Genomic DNA, 19,836 nt, shown 5'->3' with positions numbered 1-19,836 from the left:
CACTTATACATCTTTTAAACATGTCTGTTCTGTTCTGTCTTCTCTGAGTAAATTTACTAAAGAATTGTTAATTTATCCCAATGAGGTCAAGCCAGATTTATTTGAGTTTAGCAAAGAATCAGATTTTACTCCTTTTCTAAAATATGTCAGTAACATTATCTGTCAAGTGGCTACAAGAGAGCTATTGAGGAAAGAAATACAAGGGGTATTTTTTTCCAAATTTATGCCATGCTTTCTGGGAATTCTCAGTATTTTCTCAGGTGCTGAATATTTCTGAATCATCCAGCCTGATTTCATGATCAGATGGTGAAAATCAATAATGCTTCTGAAAATGTTTGCAGTCATTAATACATGTGGGGGTTTTAAGTGTCCATGTTGCCAATTGTTCTTGCTGTCTGTTATGAGCAAAATATTAATACAGTTATAACAAGTCATACATCCCCAAACGTAAAGTACTTCATTGTCTTTCTTCACTATAGAAAAGTAATTGAGGGTGATTTTGCCATCCCAGTGAGGAAAATATTGCTGGAGAAAATAGAACAATGGACTCGTAAGTGTTCAAGAGAATCATATTACTATGGCCATTTTGTGTGACATTTTTGAGCAAAAATTCTTGACAGTGTTGGCTGAAAAAGTAGTAACGCTTTATTATGTCTTTTAAGGTTTGTTTATGTCTTTTTAAGATTTTCAGAATATACGGGTTGCATGCAGAATTCATTTTCAAAGCTTTTCATCTCTTTGTCTTTCAGGTGCTGTGTTCCATAAACGTCAGTATGCCTTATTCAAAGCTGAGAGGTGGACAACATACTCCTCTATCTTTCTTCATTCTCTCTTCTTTCTTTTTTTTAAAAGCCCCTTTCTTGCCATTTCACATTATTTTTGTTAGTAATTTCATGTTAATTCCTGATTAAAACTGTGAAACAAATTACTCTAGGCATCCTGTAGTTTGTTTTTATTTGCCTTGCTTCATTCTACAAGTCAGTTCAAATATTTGCAGAATTGCACTATAAATATACTGTTTAGAAAATTGATTCTCCATCTCTATATTCCATCTCTTCAATTGCTGGCTCAAACCCAGCATATTTAGTTGCCACTTATTTTCTCAATTCTGAAAACCCACCATGTTTTCAGAATGGAAAAGCTTTTAATTTTTGCCTGAAAAATAAATACTGTGTTTATAAAATAACTGTGGCTTCTGCAGTGCAATTTTTTTTTTTGCATTATAAGAGTACAAACATATTACATCTGTTGCAACATTCACACATCAGGTTTTTTTCATTTATGTCTGGGAATCTGGGTTGCCACTGCACGCGATGAAGTAAGATGTAATCTAGCATTAGATAACAAGAATAATGTTATTCTGATGTTATCTTGTTAACCTTAGCAGACATTTTTAATGCAGTTGACATTACAGAAAGTAAGGATGGGATTGGGGGGACCACTATGTTCATAAAACTTTCCAGTAGAATAGCAACAGCAGCCATATTAGTATATATGCCCAAGGATCATGCAATCTTATATTTGGCCAGCAAAGCGATTCATGGATCTCTGGATACTATTCAAATGAATATCAAGTAACTCACCCTTAATGTTCCCTGAGTCTTAAGCAGTTTTACTAATAAATATTCTTGAAAAATGGCAACTGTATAAATCCAACATTCCCCAAAGCATCTCTTGTTTTTTAATTATATGATATGTAAATATGAACTTTCATGCATTGGGATGAAACTTGGCTACTGAAGCACACATAATATTTTCCAGATATTTTTAATTTGCAGCTCTGCTAAATAATATTAAAGGTAGTGTGTGATATTTGTAGATGTTGCTAACCAACAGGATTAATTTTTTTTAATATTAATTTAAATACATTTTTTCTGTTCTGTACAATGATAGTCTGAAATGCACTATTTTTTTACAGTTCTCCTAAACAGATGATACAGTGTATATGGCCTCTTGCTTAATCTAAAATTGTCAGCTACTTATGTTGGGCTTATGATTGCATGATTTAGCAATACTGTACACTATCTTAACTTCAGTCATGCTACAATTTGATTTAGACATCACACCAATGCTTTGCACTAATAACAGTTTAGAATTCAAACTGTTGAGCTTCCAAATGTAACGACAAAGCATGAGTTAGAGCTTCTTGTCCGCTTTTGTTTGCTCAGCTCTCCCAGCATTCAGAGGCAGAACAGCATCCATAACTATGGTTTGTCAATTCCTACATAATGCCAGGGCTGTTTGGGAGGGGGGAGAATAGGGGAATCTGCCTGGGCCTCACACTTTGGGGGAGACCATGCCTTAACACAACATCAGTGACAGCAGGTCCCAAATGCCAACCAATAGCTGGCCAGTGGCTGGGTGGAAGCCATTATTCAATCACCCTTTTGTGGCCCCAGGAAAGACAGGCATGGGGGTAACAGTACATCTGCCCTCAAAAGGCAGCCACTGACATTGCAGAAGATAGGAGAATAAACTATTTCAAAAGGTAAAGTGTCTCTCCCAATGAAAAGTCAGTTTCCTCTCTCTTGGGGTGGTGGGGGAAGTGTTTTATTCCTTTTACCCTACTTATCACAAGTTGAACTGCAAGAATATGGGGCAACCACATCCAGCTGTGTAAAACAAGAGTTCCATATCCTGAATTCGGCTACAGTAGTTCAGTAATACTTACTTGCTTAAAGCCAAAGGTCATTGCAAATAATCCTAAAGAAATGACATTATACTAAACCAGTGTTCTTCAACCTTGGGTCCCCAGATGTTGTTAGAATACAACTCGCATCACACTCAGCCTACTTAACCAGTGGTCAGGGATGATGGGAGTTGTAGTCCAACAACATGTGGAGACCCAAGGATGAAGAACAGCGTACTAAACAATCTGCACTCTGAAGTTAGTTTACAATGAAAATTATTTCTATTGCACTGTCTACTCTTTTCTGGGTTTTGGGGTTTTTTTTTTGTGATAGTGGTGATGAGAAATTCCTTACTAAAATCTAGTGTGTTGTAAGTGTTTTTAAGGCTACATTTTAAATTTATAATGTATGAATAATGAATGTGTGAAAAGATGGGAGAATAGCATTTTAGACAAGTTATGTTGAGCAGTAGGGACTGGCCCAAAGACACCCAGTGAGTTTCCTGCCCAAGTGGAGATTTGAATCTGGATACTCCAGGTCCTAGTCTGACACTCTGACTACTACATCACACTGCCTCTTTGGCCTCTTCCAGATATTTTATGCCAACTTGGATTCCTTTGGGAGGAAGGACAGGATATAAATTTAATAAATAAAATTATAGGTTCATCCACTTCTTGGTTTAGTTTTGGAGGCATATTTCACTTGTATAAAAATGTCATTGGGAGGGCACATAATTGATTTTCCCTGGGCTGTGCACATCCCTAGGCACAGCCTTCCATCATGCTATACTATAATAGCAGAAACCATGGCTTACAAACCCAGTTCAAACCACGCTTTCCAATTTGGTTTGCTGGCTGACCACGTTTTGTCAATTCAGACATCACATCATGTGATGTCTGAATTTGAATCATCTCGTTTGATTCCAGAGTTAATTTTATCTTGATTCCACATTTCATTTTTTTTAAATGAACAATATCTACATACAAAAGCTCAGACTCCACTGAGATAACATTTTTATGTTATAAATTTCACATATGGAGCAAATTTGTGTCATATAAAATGCAACTTAAAATGTCATGTAAACTAATATCTTGCATTTGGGGCATCGATAAAAGGTTTACAAATGTTAAATAAATTAGCCGCAAACCAAAATGATATCAACATTTATTTCTGATAAGTAAATGTAATTAGCAAGCTGACCCATAATCCATCTGAAATTGAACACTTGGATTGAGTCAGTTGGAACCCTATGGGTGATACGCAAGTGTTCAAGCTTTACTGAGTTATATAGATCAAGCTATAGAGCCCTTTTTGATAATTTTCAAACTACACCATAATTTAAATCTTTTGTTTAAGATTTGTCATGTCTAATACATGTCATATTATTTCCATTTTGCATTGGGAAACTGTCTCACTTTGGATGGATGGATGGATGGATGGATGGATGGATGGATGGATGGATGGATGGATGGATGGATGGATGGATGGATGGATGGATGGATGGATGGAAGGAAGGAAGGAAGGAAATAACTTACTCTGGAATAGACTTGGAATAAACCTGTACCGAACAGCAAAAAAAAGCTATTTCAAATAAAGTGGGCTTCCATTTTAAGCTGTCACTTTTATATCTAGCTCTTAAGAACATAGATGACTATATTGGGTTGAAATTCAAAACTTCTGCATTGTTTCCATGTATGCACTAAGACTTTAGGTTTTCACACTTTACAGCAGCCCCCAGTGAACCGCTAAGAAGCCTTTTTTGAGGACTAGAAGACTTTCCAGTGCAGCATCCAACATAGCATGTATAGCTGCAGCTAGAAGCAAAACTCCACAGTCTCACATGTGTATGGAAACACTTCAGTTACAACAACACAAGGTGTCTTTGGATTCCAGCCATAATCATTCCAAAGTAACAATACAAGTTGCAATGTTTCACTTACTTGTTTGGCTAATCCTGAAACTTTATTCAGATTATTGAAATTGCTAACATGGAAATGTTTCAGTATTGTGAAAGATCTCTGAAGTTTCCTACTCCTTAATGACAAATTAAAAAAATAACGACAATATTAAAATCATCATAAATTTAAAATTTCCTTAAAAAATGTAATAGATACAACCAGCCATAGTAAAGCTGTTTATGTCCTATTGTTTTCATTGGGAGACTTAAATGTGTATTGAAAATGGCCCTATGCACACTTTCCTGGGAGTAAGCCCAAGTAAATTAAGCAGTGCTTACTTCCAAATAAGCATGCATTTGTTTGGGTTATATGTTTCTCCAGCTGAAATAAATTGGACTTTCAAATGCTTAACTTTGGTTGGAATAGGCTACATTTTGGTTGGAATAGGCCACATTTTTCTTCATCATTCATCCTGTGCCCTTTTCTCTTTCCCTTCCATTCTGTCCTTCCTTTCCTCCCTTCTAAACCTATTTAGAGATGGCTTAGTTCTGAGATGTACATGCCCCTCTTTACTGCTTGGCATATGAAATGTCTGTCAAAAAGGGAGTGGTTTTATAAGCCACAGGTAACTAAATATGCACAGAATTTGCAGGTGACTTTTAAATGTACACTTAGTTCCAATATTTACTTATGTTCCAACATATAGGCAGTTACTTTTTGGTTTTGTGTATTTTTTAAAGATTGGCTTATCCACACATAGTGGATAATATGGAACAGTTTTTTTTTCTTTAAGTTGTGCTGGGGACGTAGAAAGCACATTTCAGTTGTACTAATAAAAAATCTGCTTCAAAGTTTGCAAACTTACACTGACATGAGACATCAGAATGCAGATTCACACACTTTCTTACAGAATATGCATTTTTGCACTACTGTATGGTAGTATTTTTACAACGCTTCTTTTATCTTGTGAAAGGCTCCCAAGCCATGTGTTCAGCAAACCTGAAAAGATTTAGGTTGTCTCTTGTATGTCTTGTGATGGGGTAAATTAACATGTCTAGATTCCTTCACTTCTACTTTTATAAAGATTTATAAAGATAGCACAGAGGAAAAAAATGTGCATAAATGGAGCATTCATTAGTGTTTTAGATGGATGTACTGGGAAAATGAACAATACACATGAAAAATAGTGGTCATGGTTCATTTATGAAGATAATAATGTGGCTGAAGCCACAATACGAAGGTGCAATGGATATTGCACTCAGTTTTATGTAACTTATTGTGCATGGCACAGTTTCTATCTGTATCTGTCTTAGGTGTTCAGAAACTTTCATCCTATCTAGAGCAGCTTGAACAGTGTAAGAAGAATCAGCATGCTGCAAAGATGGGTCTAAATGACAAGGAACTATTCAAGGCTCTAAGAAGTTTCTCAAGTGTGCTGCTGTGGCTGTTGTATTTCTAGCTGTATTTGTTGTACCCAAAGAACTCTCCAACTATATGGGAGCAAGAAGATCATACCCACTTCTACAATCCAGCTGTTCATATGGGGGGAAAGGAAAGACTATATAAGGAAAAGAAAGCAATCCAGTAGTGGAGATGAAAAATCTGGTGGGATCTCAAAAGGAAGGACACTTTGAGAACAGCACTTCTCAGGGGAGGGATCAGCTTGCCAATACAAGTGGCAGGTAAGACTCAACATGGGCATAAAGAGTCAACTATTTTCAGTGAATCAAATTAAGTATGTTTCTTGTAGCTAAAACCTCTGATTATTATCAAACGTACTGTAGTCTGTGCTCTTTCCATAGACTTTCTGCAGCTAGGTGTCCTTGCTGTTTTTTCTGTGGATTTTAAACAAAAAAATAAACTGTAAATGGTGTCCTGCATTTACTAAGAAACTAGAAGCACGATAACCATGTGAGCGTGACAGTGACTTTGATGATGCAAGGAGCCAGCAGTACTCCAACACCATGATTCTACTCAAGCATCTATGGAGCTGGTGTAGTCCTGACTTCTGGCAACATTTGCCAGACATTCTGTCCAGCACACCCAGTTTACTCTTCAGGGCAGGAAATGGGCAAACTACGAAAAATGAATACATGCATAAAATATATGTCAAGGCTGTCACTCTCCTCAACAGAAGAAGTTACATCTTTTGATTCAGGTCACCGAATCAGGATATCATGAGATGGATCATGCACATGAAGGTGTCGGAACAATATGTCCAGGTGCATAACTAATCATTTACTTTGTCAGAAATGAAGGAGGCATCTGATCACACAGAAGACGGACTGTGAGAAGTCTAACACTGCCTCTTTGCACACAGCACTTTAAAAATCCAGTTGGTTACCAAATAAAATAATGTCATAACGAGATGCTGAAAAGAACCTAAATACGCTGTTTGGATTTCTTGTTTTTAATTCAAAAAACAGTAACACTATGGAATGAAAAATTAAAAGAGCACTGGGTCCAAAATTACCAGATCATTGGCACAGTCCTCTCTCTTTCTCTTTCCCCATCTGGTTTCAAATACATCTTTCTAGTTTAGAACTCTGGTAGGCATGTCAGAACAAAATGAAACCAAGACATATTGATGAACCCATAGTTTAGGAAGCCATGAATCCACATGTCCTAGAATTCACTGTATATCTAGGAACAGACTATGGAGTTATCAGCTGCTGAAAAAAGATTGATCAGTAAGGTAGACATAATGAGTGAGGGTGATGGGAGTCTGATGCAGAGTATAGACATGATACTGCTGATTTCCTAACTGTGATTGAGAGAGTGGGAGTTGGTCATGCACACATACATTGGGATACAGGTTTGCACAGAGCAGAATTATGCAAACTGTATGCTCCCATAGATGGAAGGGAGGCAATGATTTTTATAGCTTTCCTCCTGCAGCCCCCTATGCCTCCCAAAAATCTAGATTCTCCAGAACAGCATGGAGGTGGGTCCAGGGGCTGCAGGGGGAAGGGGAATCTGCAAATGCTGCCTTCCCACTTCCACCCATGGGAGCATTTAGCTTGCAGAATGGAAGCCTCTGCTGGAAGTGACTTCCATGAATGGAAGGATCCCTTCCATGTGTATAACAGCAGGTGTGAATCTAACCTCTCTTTCCTTTTGTCTCAGGCATGATTTCCTCCTCCCCCCCCAGCTTTAAATGTGTTTTAACATTGCATCTGCTTTGATTAGTTTGTTTCTAATTTTAATTCATTTTAGAGTCTTATGTTTTGTATTCATTTTTTTATATAGTATGTCACCTTAGGCATGTTTTCCTACAGAAAGTCAACTAATTTCAAGAATAACAAATAAGTAATCTGCAGTGATGCTAACCATAGTTAAAAGCTTAACTCCAGTTAGCATTAATCAGGTTTTGAAACCAGGATTAATCATGGTTAGCATCTGTGCAGATGTAACACTAAACCATGGGTAAAGCTGACAAGGTAAGAGAGGGGGAGTTTCACACCTGAGTGATGCCATGTGCCCACAGCTTGCTCCCAATATCTTAACCATAATTAAGAGATCAACAGTGTTGCATCTGTACTGGACATGAATAATTGCTTCATATTCTTTTCATTATTATTTTTTTTACATCCCATTGAATGTGGTCACAAGTTAGCATTTGTTCCCCTTTGGTGAAACCAAATCTGAAGAGAAAAAACCAGAATATATACTTTATTTACATGTTTATTCTTGAAGTATGCTTATTTTATGCTCCTGGTGAAGAATCAGGCAACAATGTGAGAGCAAGGCACCTCATTCAGGAAAGAGGTTGACTTTATTTTAATCTTTCTAGTCACATGGCCCAGAAGAGCAAGCCATTTGATCATCCAGTCCTGCTGTTGAACAGCACAATTTCTAGGCACACCAAATTTCCATTGCCTCCATTCTACCAAATGCACTTGTTTCACACCACCAACATAATAGCTGGTACCATCATCTTAACAAGTTCAAATCCTGGATTTTATCAGGCCAACTTGTAGACAGCAAGAAAAGAATCTCTCAAGCATAGTCTGATGCATTCAACACGGTGATGTCAGTCATTATCCCAAGTTGCCACAATTGCTCTACATGGAATGAAACTCAGCTTAAGGTCATGCCTGCAAAACTATTTTTGTTATCTGTGCCCCATAATATTAAATAAAGGCTGCAAATCCTAGTTATTAGAGGTGCTTGAAGTATTTGTTATGAATGTTGCCTCTTGATTTAGCCCCTTCTTTCTTAATGGCCACTTTAACAATCCATTTTAGCATCTTTGAATATATTAATGATTCATAAGTATTCAACAGTAGTGTTGGAATTTAAGTCCATTGATTATTTATAAACTGTTTACTCTGTTTGTTATTTGTGTGATTGGCCACCCATGCCTTATAATATTGTGTCTTCTCTCTGATTTGGAGGCTGACATTATTTACATAGGAAGACATTACATCAAATAAGATATTTCTGAGCAGTAACACATTTTTTAAAGTTGAGAAACTGGATTCACCAGCAAATGGCAAATGAACAATAGACATAAATAACAAACTACACCAAAATATAATTTTATTTATATATCAGTTGGAGGGATATGTTTATTTTTTCAGCTTATTTTACCAGTTCTACTATCTTCCATTTAGTTCTGTTATAAATGCCAGAAAGAGAGGGTTTTCAAATATGAAAAGTGTCTGACTTCATATGACCAATGGCATACAAATAATAAAATCTCTGCTCTAGAATGGGGTGGCCAACTTCTATATTGTGAAGGGCCACTCTGTTCTCCAGATACTGCAGTATTTTTGTTGTCCAGTTGGACCTTCTCACAGCTAGTCAGATTTTGTATTCAGCATGACCTAGCAGTAAAGATTTCATAGTTACGGTGCATGTGTTTTGAATCATGACTGGGGCTATTACATTCAAAACCTAACAAGGTAGAAGGCCTCTCACACAACCTTTTAAAAAACCATTTCCTTTTTATATAAAATGCTGTTACTGATTAAAAGTTGGTAGGGAGCAAAGCAGATAAAACTATTTCTTGGGCCACGTCTTGCTCATGAGCCTCAGTTGGCCATGCCTCCTCTAGAAGATCAGTCAGAATTTTGAAACTGATAGTTGCTCACTTGGTTAAAACATCCCAGTTTTATATGTGTACCTTAGCAGAGAATTTTGGGAAGTGAATTTTCTGGTACTACACTGTAGCTTTACCTAAGGGATTTTGGAATCACTGGTCGCAGCTGTTGCTGGGCTGGTGGAGCAAAGGTGGCAATTAAAATGCAAAAGCAGCAAATATTACATTTAAACTGTCTCATGAAGCCCCTTTTCAAAATATCCATGTAGTGAAAGATCCAAGACTTGCATGCCACTCTGTTCCCACATCCATTTTCATAAGGAACTCATGCATCTTATATAAACACAGTGTCATCCTCACTTTCCATAAACATGCAACTGGACAGTCTAATCAAACACAAACACAATGTGAATACTTTGAATGTGAATACTTTAATTACTAGATGGAGAAAATAGTAGTACTCACATCATAATTAACATTGAGATTAAATCTTGTTATATTGAATAATGAAATTTACTAGGCCCTTCAGATGACTATACGGTTAGAGGGCTTCACGATCTGGGTGGTAAGAGAGACTGTGGTTGTCTCACCCCCAACATTCCTATCCCCACCCTAAATAAGAGGGATGATCTCAAGGAATAATCAATATAAGAAAATTATTATAATCTGACACATACATACACCCATGCCCCTCTGGTGCAAATATACAACTCCAAAATTAAGTTCATAAGAGCAGCATGTGGTGTGTGTCAATGAGCAGGAGCTATACTTAACAAAATACAAATTCCATTTGAGATTCTGCAAAGTAGGTGCAAATTATCTAGCACCAACTACACAGAGCAACCAGTTCACCAGGAATGATCAGTAGTAGTTACTTTTGTTTAATAGGTAGACGAGAATTATGTTGTTCATACATAAAGCCTATGAGTGGGAAATGTATTTTGAAGCAGTGATTATTATGATCATTCCAGTGGACATCTCAGATAAATATAAATGGGTAAATTGTCCCAGAGGCAGAAGGCTTACTTTATTTTTTCCCCAGTTTAGGACATTTTCTCATTCCTCATTAACCTGCATAATATATAGAAATACAGACAGTAACTGCCTAGTTAGAAAGTGCATGCAATATATAATTATTTTTAAGTGTTTGGGGAGCAGATTTGAATTTAAATCACATACATGGATAAATGCCCTTATTTACTGCTTAACCTTTCATTGTACACGTTTTATATTACCCTTTATAAAAGTACTCAGGCGAGGAGTCAGCAGGGCAAGCACAAGGCCAGTATTATCTTCAAATAAAGATCCTGGTGAACAATGTCCTTGTGTATAATTACTTTCAATTTTAGCAATAACAAAAAGGAAAGAAATGTATACAGAAAACCTAAGAGACATTGTTCGCAGGATAAATTTGATTGACTGTCACTCAGATTTTGTGGCAATAATTCTGGAAGGAGTTTAGGGGTGAGATGAAACGCCGGACAAAAGAGAAGATAGCAAGCAGTGCTTCAAAGGTTGCCACACAAGCCAGTGGTGGAGCACATCTGACACCACAGGAAGCTCAGGTCGCTTGGACAATTGACTCAAAGTTCATCACAGAGATTTCTGACTGTGACATCACTACAATGCATAGGTGAGCTTTTTGATAGGTTCACAGACATTTACTGTCACAATCACAATAAGGTGTATTGAAAGTTGTGCCTTGGGATCCAGTACAGTTGTATGTGTTATAGGTGCAAAACAGCGTGCATTTTATGAAGTAATAATTTCAACTGGCACCTGCACTTTTCACTCTCTAAATTCTAATCCCGCCCTACTGTTTGCCCAAACACAAACACTCTGGTTTCCCAACTGCCTTCTTTCTGTGTGTTGTCCAATGTGTATAGATTCCTCCATCTTCCTGGCCTCAGATACAGTGGTTGTTGCTCCTCTATTTGATTGCCAGATGTCACTGGGGAGCAAGATGGGGAGGTTCCTGGATCTTCGGGACAACCCAGACACCAGAGAGGAAGTTCACCATCCACACCTGCAGAAGAACAAGAATCCTCAGTACCAGCTTCTGATGAAGATTCACCAGCCAGAACTACAGAGAGTTGGCCATGGCCATTGTCATCATCTGAAACGCACAGCAATCTTGGGGAAGATTTTGAGGGATTTCCAACACCAGAGCGGACTCCACAGTGTACAATGGACATACAATCTCCTGGGGATCAGTCTCTTAGTAGGACTCCCCAATATGAAAGTGACTCTCCTGTGGAGGGAAATGATGAAATGAACGAAGAGCACCATGGTGTTCAGCCTGTCCCTAGGGATCGGGGTTGGAGGGGGCAAACTCAGTTGACAGAGGGAGAGAGATTATTGATGGAAACCAATAGTAGGATTGTGCAGCTGCTGGAAAATATCAAGAGAGAGCATGCACAGTCCATGGGTCTCATGTCACAGTCTATGGGCCGGATGGAGTTGCAGCTAGGCATTGTGGCTACATCCACAAGAGCCATCCATAACTACCTGTCTGAGATTTTAGCTTTCCTCAAACAACCAAGGACACAGGTCCTTGAAACACGTATCTCCCAAAGAGCTACCCCTCATGTTGAGTTAACCAGTGCCTCAACGTGGACTGGTGAGGATGCAGTGGCAATGCCCACTGGATACTTACCAGGGGATGACGGGATTAATGACTCTCAAGAAACACCACAAGCCACACTGCCTCGTCGCAGTGGCCGAATGCAGAGAGCCATAACAGAAAGGGCCTCATTGCCCATGCCCATGCGTCAGGCAAAGGGGGGAGGGAAGAAAAAATAATTTATCACACTAGTGATAGTATTTTTAACAGTGTTTTTTTAATGTGCCTGTCCTTTTAATTCTTAGCCATAAGGCCATGAGTGGCAGAACCTGACCATTTCTACATTTGGCTAACATTGTATTCTGGCTGACTAGATTAGTCTTACATTTTGTAGTTTATATTTGCATTGTTAACAATATGTGCTGCTGGTATTTGAAGAACATTTGCTTCTGTTCTTTCACTTCAGCTTCATAAGAGCATTTTTTTACACTGTGCCAGACATCCATTGCTTTTCTTACAAATACAAATCATTTCTGGACATAGTTGTTTTTTGAGTTTTCTTTTTCCATTATCCCCTGCTCCCCCCATTCCCTCTGAGCAAGCAATCTGGAGTTCTTGGTAAGTATGTGGGTCTTGGCAATATTCGCCTCAGAAATTGTGTTCGATCAGTCTTTGCCTGGTGTTTCTGGCATGCTGGCCTGAGGTGTTGGGATTAGCCTGTAAGTGCCTTTTTCAGTCATAATAATTATTATCCTCAGTGGTTCTGACTGGACAAATCTCTAGTCTATTTGGTGGAAACAGCATATCTTGGCTGGGCTGTGTAATAAGCAACATTCCAGGACTGTATTGCAGCATTTGTGACTTGTACAGAAATGTACCAGCAGACCTATCTAGGCACATGAACTAAACTTTCAAAAGCTCCTTTCTTGTTGAACTGATGGTTTGCCAAGTACCATTGTTATCCCATGAGGGAGTTTGGAGATTTAGAAAGAGTGGAAAACAGCAGTGTGTTTATTTGTATATGAATCACTTCCTGCAGTAAAGAAATATTATTTATAGGAGAAACTATCCCTAATAATATCACAGATGCTTTACAGATCAAAGTGACCACCTTCTTTGCAGCCAGAACTCCTCAGAATTTAAGAGTCATAACAGGCTGTTGGATACTGTGCCACAATATATGAAAAACAGCTTTGCATCACAGATGATGTGAAAATCTCTCCTCTCCCTTTAGGCCACCTCATTTACTGATGCTAGAGTGGTCTGAGTGGAACCAGAGTGAATATAGCACACAATAATACACATGGGGTTGGAGAGGATTATTGTTATTGTTAGGACTGCCTCTATGTGGGACTCAAAAACATCTAGATGCCTGTGAGGAATACAGAGTGACTTCTGTGTGGTACTCTAGTTCATTGTTTAAAGATTCTGTTTTCGCTAGCAAAATGGGTTGTGGTTGCTACACTGTTCTGGTATAGCATAGCTCCTGCTTCACTTTCCAGTTCTACTTTTGAGCTAACTTTCCTAAAGAGTTGTGAGAGAATATTTGTCAAACCCATGCCTAAATCTGCGTTTGTGGATACATCAAAACTGTCTGTGGGCCATGCGGGCCATCTCTTCCACCCCACCCCATCCCAACCCTACTATTTCAGATGGAAGAAAACTTGAGAGCCAGAAGCATTTTGTTGCAGTACAAACCAGCCATAATATGCTTCTTAGTGAAAGATTTGCTTGTGGCTGCTTTTTGCTAAGTGACAAGGCTAATGATGAAATGCGGATAGTGTGGGCTAACCCCTGATGCAGGCACTTTGCAGGTGTAACATATGGTTCAAATATTTGTCTTCAGAGACAAACTGTATCTAGATGTGCTCTTATTAAGAACACTTCCATGGGTGTGCTATCTCGACCATAAGCTCAAATGCACCCTGTCTGTCAGGGGTGACCTTTCACGCCCCCATACCACTTGCGCCCCATCTGTGCCTGTTTTATTTTTATTTTATTTTTTGTTTAACACATTATAGATACCTTTATAAATAAATGTTTCAAACTGAAGCATGTAAGAGTCATTCTCAATGATGCAAGAATACACATTCTTACAGAGTTACATAATATTGAAAAAGCAAGGGGGAAATGTCACTAGCAAGTCTGACAGACAAGTCCAGTTTGACAGCCTTTGTTAAGGTTCCAGCATCATTTTCAAAGTCCTAAATAGAAAAAGGCTACACAGCTCTTTGAAAATTAGCTTTTTATTAATATGTTTGAGAAGGGAAATACATAGAATTCAACAAACACCCTGAGGACTTTTTCATCTTAGATATACAATATAATGAAAATGTATTTATTTGTGTTGTTTTTTTTAATGGACTGCCTTTAATTCCAACTTATGGCAACCCTATGAATAGGGTTTTCATGGTAAGCGGTATTCAGAGGGGGTTTACCATTGCCTTCCTCTGAGGCTGAGAGGCAGTGACTGGCCCAAGGTCACCCAGTGAGCTTCATGGCTATGTGGGGATTCAAACCCTGGTCTCCCAGGTCGTAGTCCAACTCTCTAACCACTATGCCACACTGGGCTCTATTTATTTGTATTCCATCACTCTAAAAGTATGATGGAATTGGTGAGGGGATATTCAGAATGTGGCAAATATGCTGCAGTTTTAAATTATTATTCAGTGACTTTATAATATAACTATGGTTGGGAAGTCTGGATTTCCCCTCTCAATTTAATGCATTTAATTTTTTGGTGTTTACTGGATTCCATTTTACTACTTCAGTATGCTGGATTTTTAAAACCAGCACAAAATTCAAAGTCTGTAGGCACCTATGCAATGCTGCCAGAACTGCTGTTACAATTTCATCTCAATTAAGGTACCTCTTCAGTCTTTGCAGTAATATACCAAACCCAGCTTCCGCCTCTGCATTCCAACTTGTTTCAGCTATCCTTGTCTATTATTAGAAAGGGTTGCAATACCTGCCATTTGACTGGAAGAAACTATAGGGCAAGGAGAAATGAGCTGACATTAATAAGATCAACAAAAGATAGAGTTTCCCACTAACGTAATATGTGGTGGCGATATCAGATTGTGTTAGAAAATACTTGCAAATTGATATTGTAGTCAGATCTTGTGCTTGGATCAGACTTCTAATACAGTCTTGCAAAATAGTGGTGGTAAGCATGGTTTTTATCATGTTCAGAGTGAATATGTCCATGCTGTTTCTTGTATCTGTCAAAGCCTATTCATTCTTTCCCTGTAGTTCTCATTGTCTGGCTAGGTATATGGTTACGCGTGTGTTCATTTATAAAAGTGATGATTTTTATGTGGAATATTACATTATTTTACAGACATTGAATACTTCCCATCTTCAGAATCTTTCTCAATTGATCCCAAAAGGTTTTGTGGCATCATTTACAGGGCTAGAGAGGCATAATATTTATTTTTTGATTTGATTTGATTTGATTTATATCCCACCCTTTCTCCCAGTAGGAGCCCAGGGCAGCATAATATGAAATCTTCCCTCTTGGTGGTGGTGGATATCAGCATACCCAAATGTCAAATATGAAAATGTTTTACTGCAAACCAAAAAGGTTTAGTCATTGTTTGAAAAAGAGAATTTGGATTACTGATAAATTGAGTATAAAACTTATAATTTTAATATTTTTTAAAAGCAAGCAAACAAAAAATATAGAATAAAGAATGCAGATACTAGTATTTGCTAGTGATCCATTGCATTGTCCAGTTCCACAATGTTGGCAGTAGCTCTTGAGCCTTCTCAGTGACCTAAGAATCTACTTTTCTATGACAATTTTCTTTTCAGGTAGAGAAGTTAACTGTGATTCCTTTTCTAGGAAGACCATTGCCCTGATCCAGCTATCCCTTGTGGCTACAAGGGCTCTGATGGATGTACAGAACTCACCCAGCCACAGGATCTTCCCTGTTCGCTTTAGTAGTGGGGCATATCTGATATCGCATGCATAGAGATGTGCATATAGATCTGCCCCATACATTGCAGCGAACTGAGAAACCCAGACATGCAGGGGCTCCTTGTGCACATTGCAGCACGCATGGGGCTCTGGATCAGGATGCATCTCTGCATTTAACTAGAAGTGCTACATTAAAAGCCATTTTCCTTTTCCAATATGCCATTCTAAACCACACTCTTGGGGGTTGAATATGCTCTTTGTGTCTAATTCCAGTCTCTAATTCCAACACTTTGCATGGGCGGAATTGCCTGTAGAAAATTTAAGTGGCTGTATTGAGTTGGTAACTAATGAACTAGTCTTTCTTTCTTCCTAAAGCAGTTTCCATATTTAATTCTAGAAAAATTAGCTGGGGAATATGCTGTCTTACCTGGCAGGGGAGATACCTTGATCATGAAGAAGGTTTTCCCAGGGTGAGGCTCATCCTTTGCACTCTGGGTGTGCTCACCCCTGCAATTTCCCCAAAGGTGGGAAACTCGACTGCATAATTGGTGGTAATTGGTGGGCAATGGAGTCTTTTCTAGCTGTTATACAACTTTTTATATATGCATATATGCTTTCTATCCAGAGCCCTATGGTTAGGAGGAACATTTTACTAATTTTATTATATTATAAATGTTTTTTAAAATGCATCTGTGAATAGGGCATATAATTAATCTGATTGCATGGTCTAAACATTGATAGTGAAGGTGTGGCAAATAAAGAATATAGGACTATTTATTACAGTATATGACTCCTACAATAAGTGCAGAGAATGAATGTGTGATCTGAGATCAATAAAGTGCCTCAGTTTCAACATTAATACAAAGAGAATAGTAAAACCCATTGTAATGCTATAATCCAGTTGCAGTCTAACTCTAGATTTGAACATTCCTCTTGCATCTTAAAAAATAATCACTTGTATCAGTTGCTTCCGTTTTGGTTTGTATTTGTAATCTGGTGTGTTCCACATTGTGCCTATTGGATCCAAATTTTTCTGTTCTACAAAGGGGTAGAGATTAAATTTATGCAGTTGGTCTCTATAGTGCACTTAAAATTGAGGGCTGATTCTCCCCATGACTTTGTCCATAATGGGCTACTTTCATTTATCCAGCTCATATTAGTTTTCCTATCTTTTGTCCATAGTGAAGTGGTCATACGATGTCTTCCAGATTGCAGTTCAATAGTCATCACCCAACACACACTGAAGATTTGTGGCAAACCGTAACACAATCTAAGTCTGTAATGGAAATGTTCCATGACTACTTCCTTATAGGCAAATGCAGGAAAATTAAACTCTAGACTGTAAGAAAGTAGTTGACTACTAATAATGTAGCCATGAGAATCAGACCTGAGATATTAATTGCCAGGCTTGTAGCAAAGTTTCTAATGAAGATTTGAAAATTGACTCATTAGGCCTAAATACGATTCATTTAACTTAGAAGTCAGTAAAAAAATTAAAGCACTTGCATATTTAAGAGACTAAAAAAAGTGCTGTGCCAGGTCATTTTGTTTAATAGCCTGACATGAGGAGCAGGTTACAAAGTAATAGCATCAAGAGCACTTAAAATACCTATTATTGTCTAAAATTTCATTAAAATTCTAGTGTCTGCTGTGTGGAATAGTGCTCTACAGGTGTAAAATTTCTAAAGGTTTTCTTTCCATTTCTATATAGATATTTTCCCTTCACATTTTGAAGGTTTGAAGAAGAGGATTGTTTTTCGAGTCACACTAAGTAAACATTAAATGCATGCAGGCTAAAATTAAAGCATGCATGTTATGCAGCAGCAATAAAAGTGCTCGGCTTGCACGACTTACGATGCTCAAGCATTGCCTTGTTAAATTGCCAAAATCCCCTTTTTCTTTGCATCTTTTTAAAAAGTTAAACTATTTAACATTGCATTATTTAGATTTTCAGTCTTTGGACAAATTAGATTTATTTTAGCAAATACTTCTGTGTTACAGATAAAATTGATGAAATAGTACCAGTTTCCAAGCCATCAAGAATTCCAGACAATGCAGCCATGGACTCAAGAGTGGCAACAATTAAACAGCGACCTTCTAGCAGATGCTTTCCCTCAGCTACAGATATGAATGTGAGTACAGTGGCTGTAATAAATATACTTAGAGTTGTGATCTAATTAAGATATTTCCAGATTTCTAATAGTATAGGATAATCCTCCAAACTTTTATATTGTTTTTCTTTTTGTACCCTCATCCTCAATTATTCTGACTTGTGCCCATGATCTTCTTCTGCAATGAGACTCCTCATTGTAAGGAATTGACTTAGCATCCTATGAAACCTTAATTTGTAATCAGCCCCATTGAAATCAGAGGGAGGCACCTCTGTATAAATGTGATATATTAGACTTCCATGATCTGTAAAATTACATCTTTGTTGTATCTTATTCTACTGGATCCATACAGTGGTATTCAGATTCAAATGCCCTTTAATGGTTTACTTCTGAAGTAAGCTTGGTTTGAAATTATTCAATTATTATTGTTCATGATTTATTATATTGTGCAATAGGAGTATATCTAGATATGAAATAGATCTAAATATTGATTCAGGAATTGTCCAAGAATCACAAGCAATGAGCTTGAACCTCTTCCTATATTTAATCCATTGTTCAGTGCAGAGCTTGGAAAAGTTACTTTTTTGAACTACGACTCCCATCAGCCCTACGCAACATGGCCACTGGATTAGGCTGATGGGAGCTGTAGTTCAAAAAAGTAACTTTTCCAAGCTCTGGTTCAGTGCAATATGAAGTTTCCCTTCATGCCAGAAACGTTGACTTTCTATTTTGGCTATGTCTGTTTAAACCAAGAAATACTTTTTGTCCAGAATGACAATTGCCACCTACAACACTGCAAACACTCTCATTCTTGTTTGATGCGACTTAAGAAGCTCTTAGTTTGGGATACCAAGAATGAAGGCTGGGAGGCTCTGCCTTCTGTAGGTTGTGTACATCAGCTACTCTTGATATCCCCCACTTGAGGCAGGTAGAAATGCAAGGCTCACCTGCTGTTGTTGGATTTAAGTGCCTTTGATTGTGTTGCTCAGCTTTGGCATTGATTCTCTTCTACCTAGTCTTGAGTTTTCCTTTTTCAGTAAGTTTTGGGTTAGGGATTTATCTCTTTCATCTCCTTCAGTCACAATTTACAAAGTGACAGGTGAAATTGTATCTTGTGGATCCTGTGATTTTTAGGTGCTTGAGGCACATGTTTATAAAGCCTTTATTGAATTTGCTAATCCCAGGAAGGGGAGGGACAGGTAAGTGTTTATAATCTCTTGAGAGCTTTTACCTGAAGGTGTCACATAACCATCATCATCACCGTCGTGTAGTTCTTGTTATTATTTACAAAACCACTTATTCGTTCTTTAGAAACATCTACTTGTGGCTGCTCTCTGTTGCCTCCAAAAGCCTTTTACCCCACAACACTTTTGGAATCTGGAGGTAGACACATAATTCTGATTTGTTAGTTTAAAGAAAGAGCTCCTAAAATATGAAAAAAAACTATTTGTAGCCACAAGATTTGGTCTCTGCACTGCATTCAGTTTCAAGCTTTCCTAAAAGATTGTTCAGAGGGTGTAAGTGGTGCAGGACATGGCAGGACATCACTTACAGTAGTTTTCTGGTACATCAGGACGTATATTGGTTCCCTGTTGTTATCCTGAACTTAATTCAGATAACATAAATACACTTTTATCTTTATATCCTGCCACATATTCTTGCTGATACCTT

At 37.9% G+C, this 19,836-nt stretch overlaps 1 protein-coding gene and 1 non-coding gene across 11 annotated transcripts in view; both read left to right on the top strand.

Annotated features, from left to right (window-relative positions):
• The window catches only part of SHANK2 (SH3 and multiple ankyrin repeat domains 2), a 655,745-nt gene that overhangs the window by 580,752 nt on the left and 55,157 nt on the right, over window positions 1-19,836 (top strand). For all 10 annotated transcript variants that reach the window (XM_061610714.1, XM_061610713.1, XM_061610715.1 and 7 more), the window contains one exon: window positions 18,056-18,186. In XM_061610714.1, coding sequence (XP_061466698.1) covers window positions 18,056-18,186 — 131 coding nt within the window. The remainder of the gene's footprint in view (window positions 1-18,055; window positions 18,187-19,836) is intronic.
• On the top strand, window positions 16,474-16,635 carry LOC133378617 (U1 spliceosomal RNA). The gene has a single exon (XR_009761064.1). It is a non-coding gene; the product is annotated as a U1 spliceosomal RNA (small nuclear RNA).

Source organism: Rhineura floridana, chromosome 2 (assembly GCF_030035675.1).
Source record: "Rhineura floridana isolate rRhiFlo1 chromosome 2, rRhiFlo1.hap2, whole genome shotgun sequence".
Taxonomy (NCBI): Eukaryota; Metazoa; Chordata; class Lepidosauria; order Squamata; family Rhineuridae; genus Rhineura; species Rhineura floridana.
The sequence above is the reverse complement of the archived record's forward strand: the minus strand, read 5'-3'. Positions and strand labels throughout refer to the sequence as shown.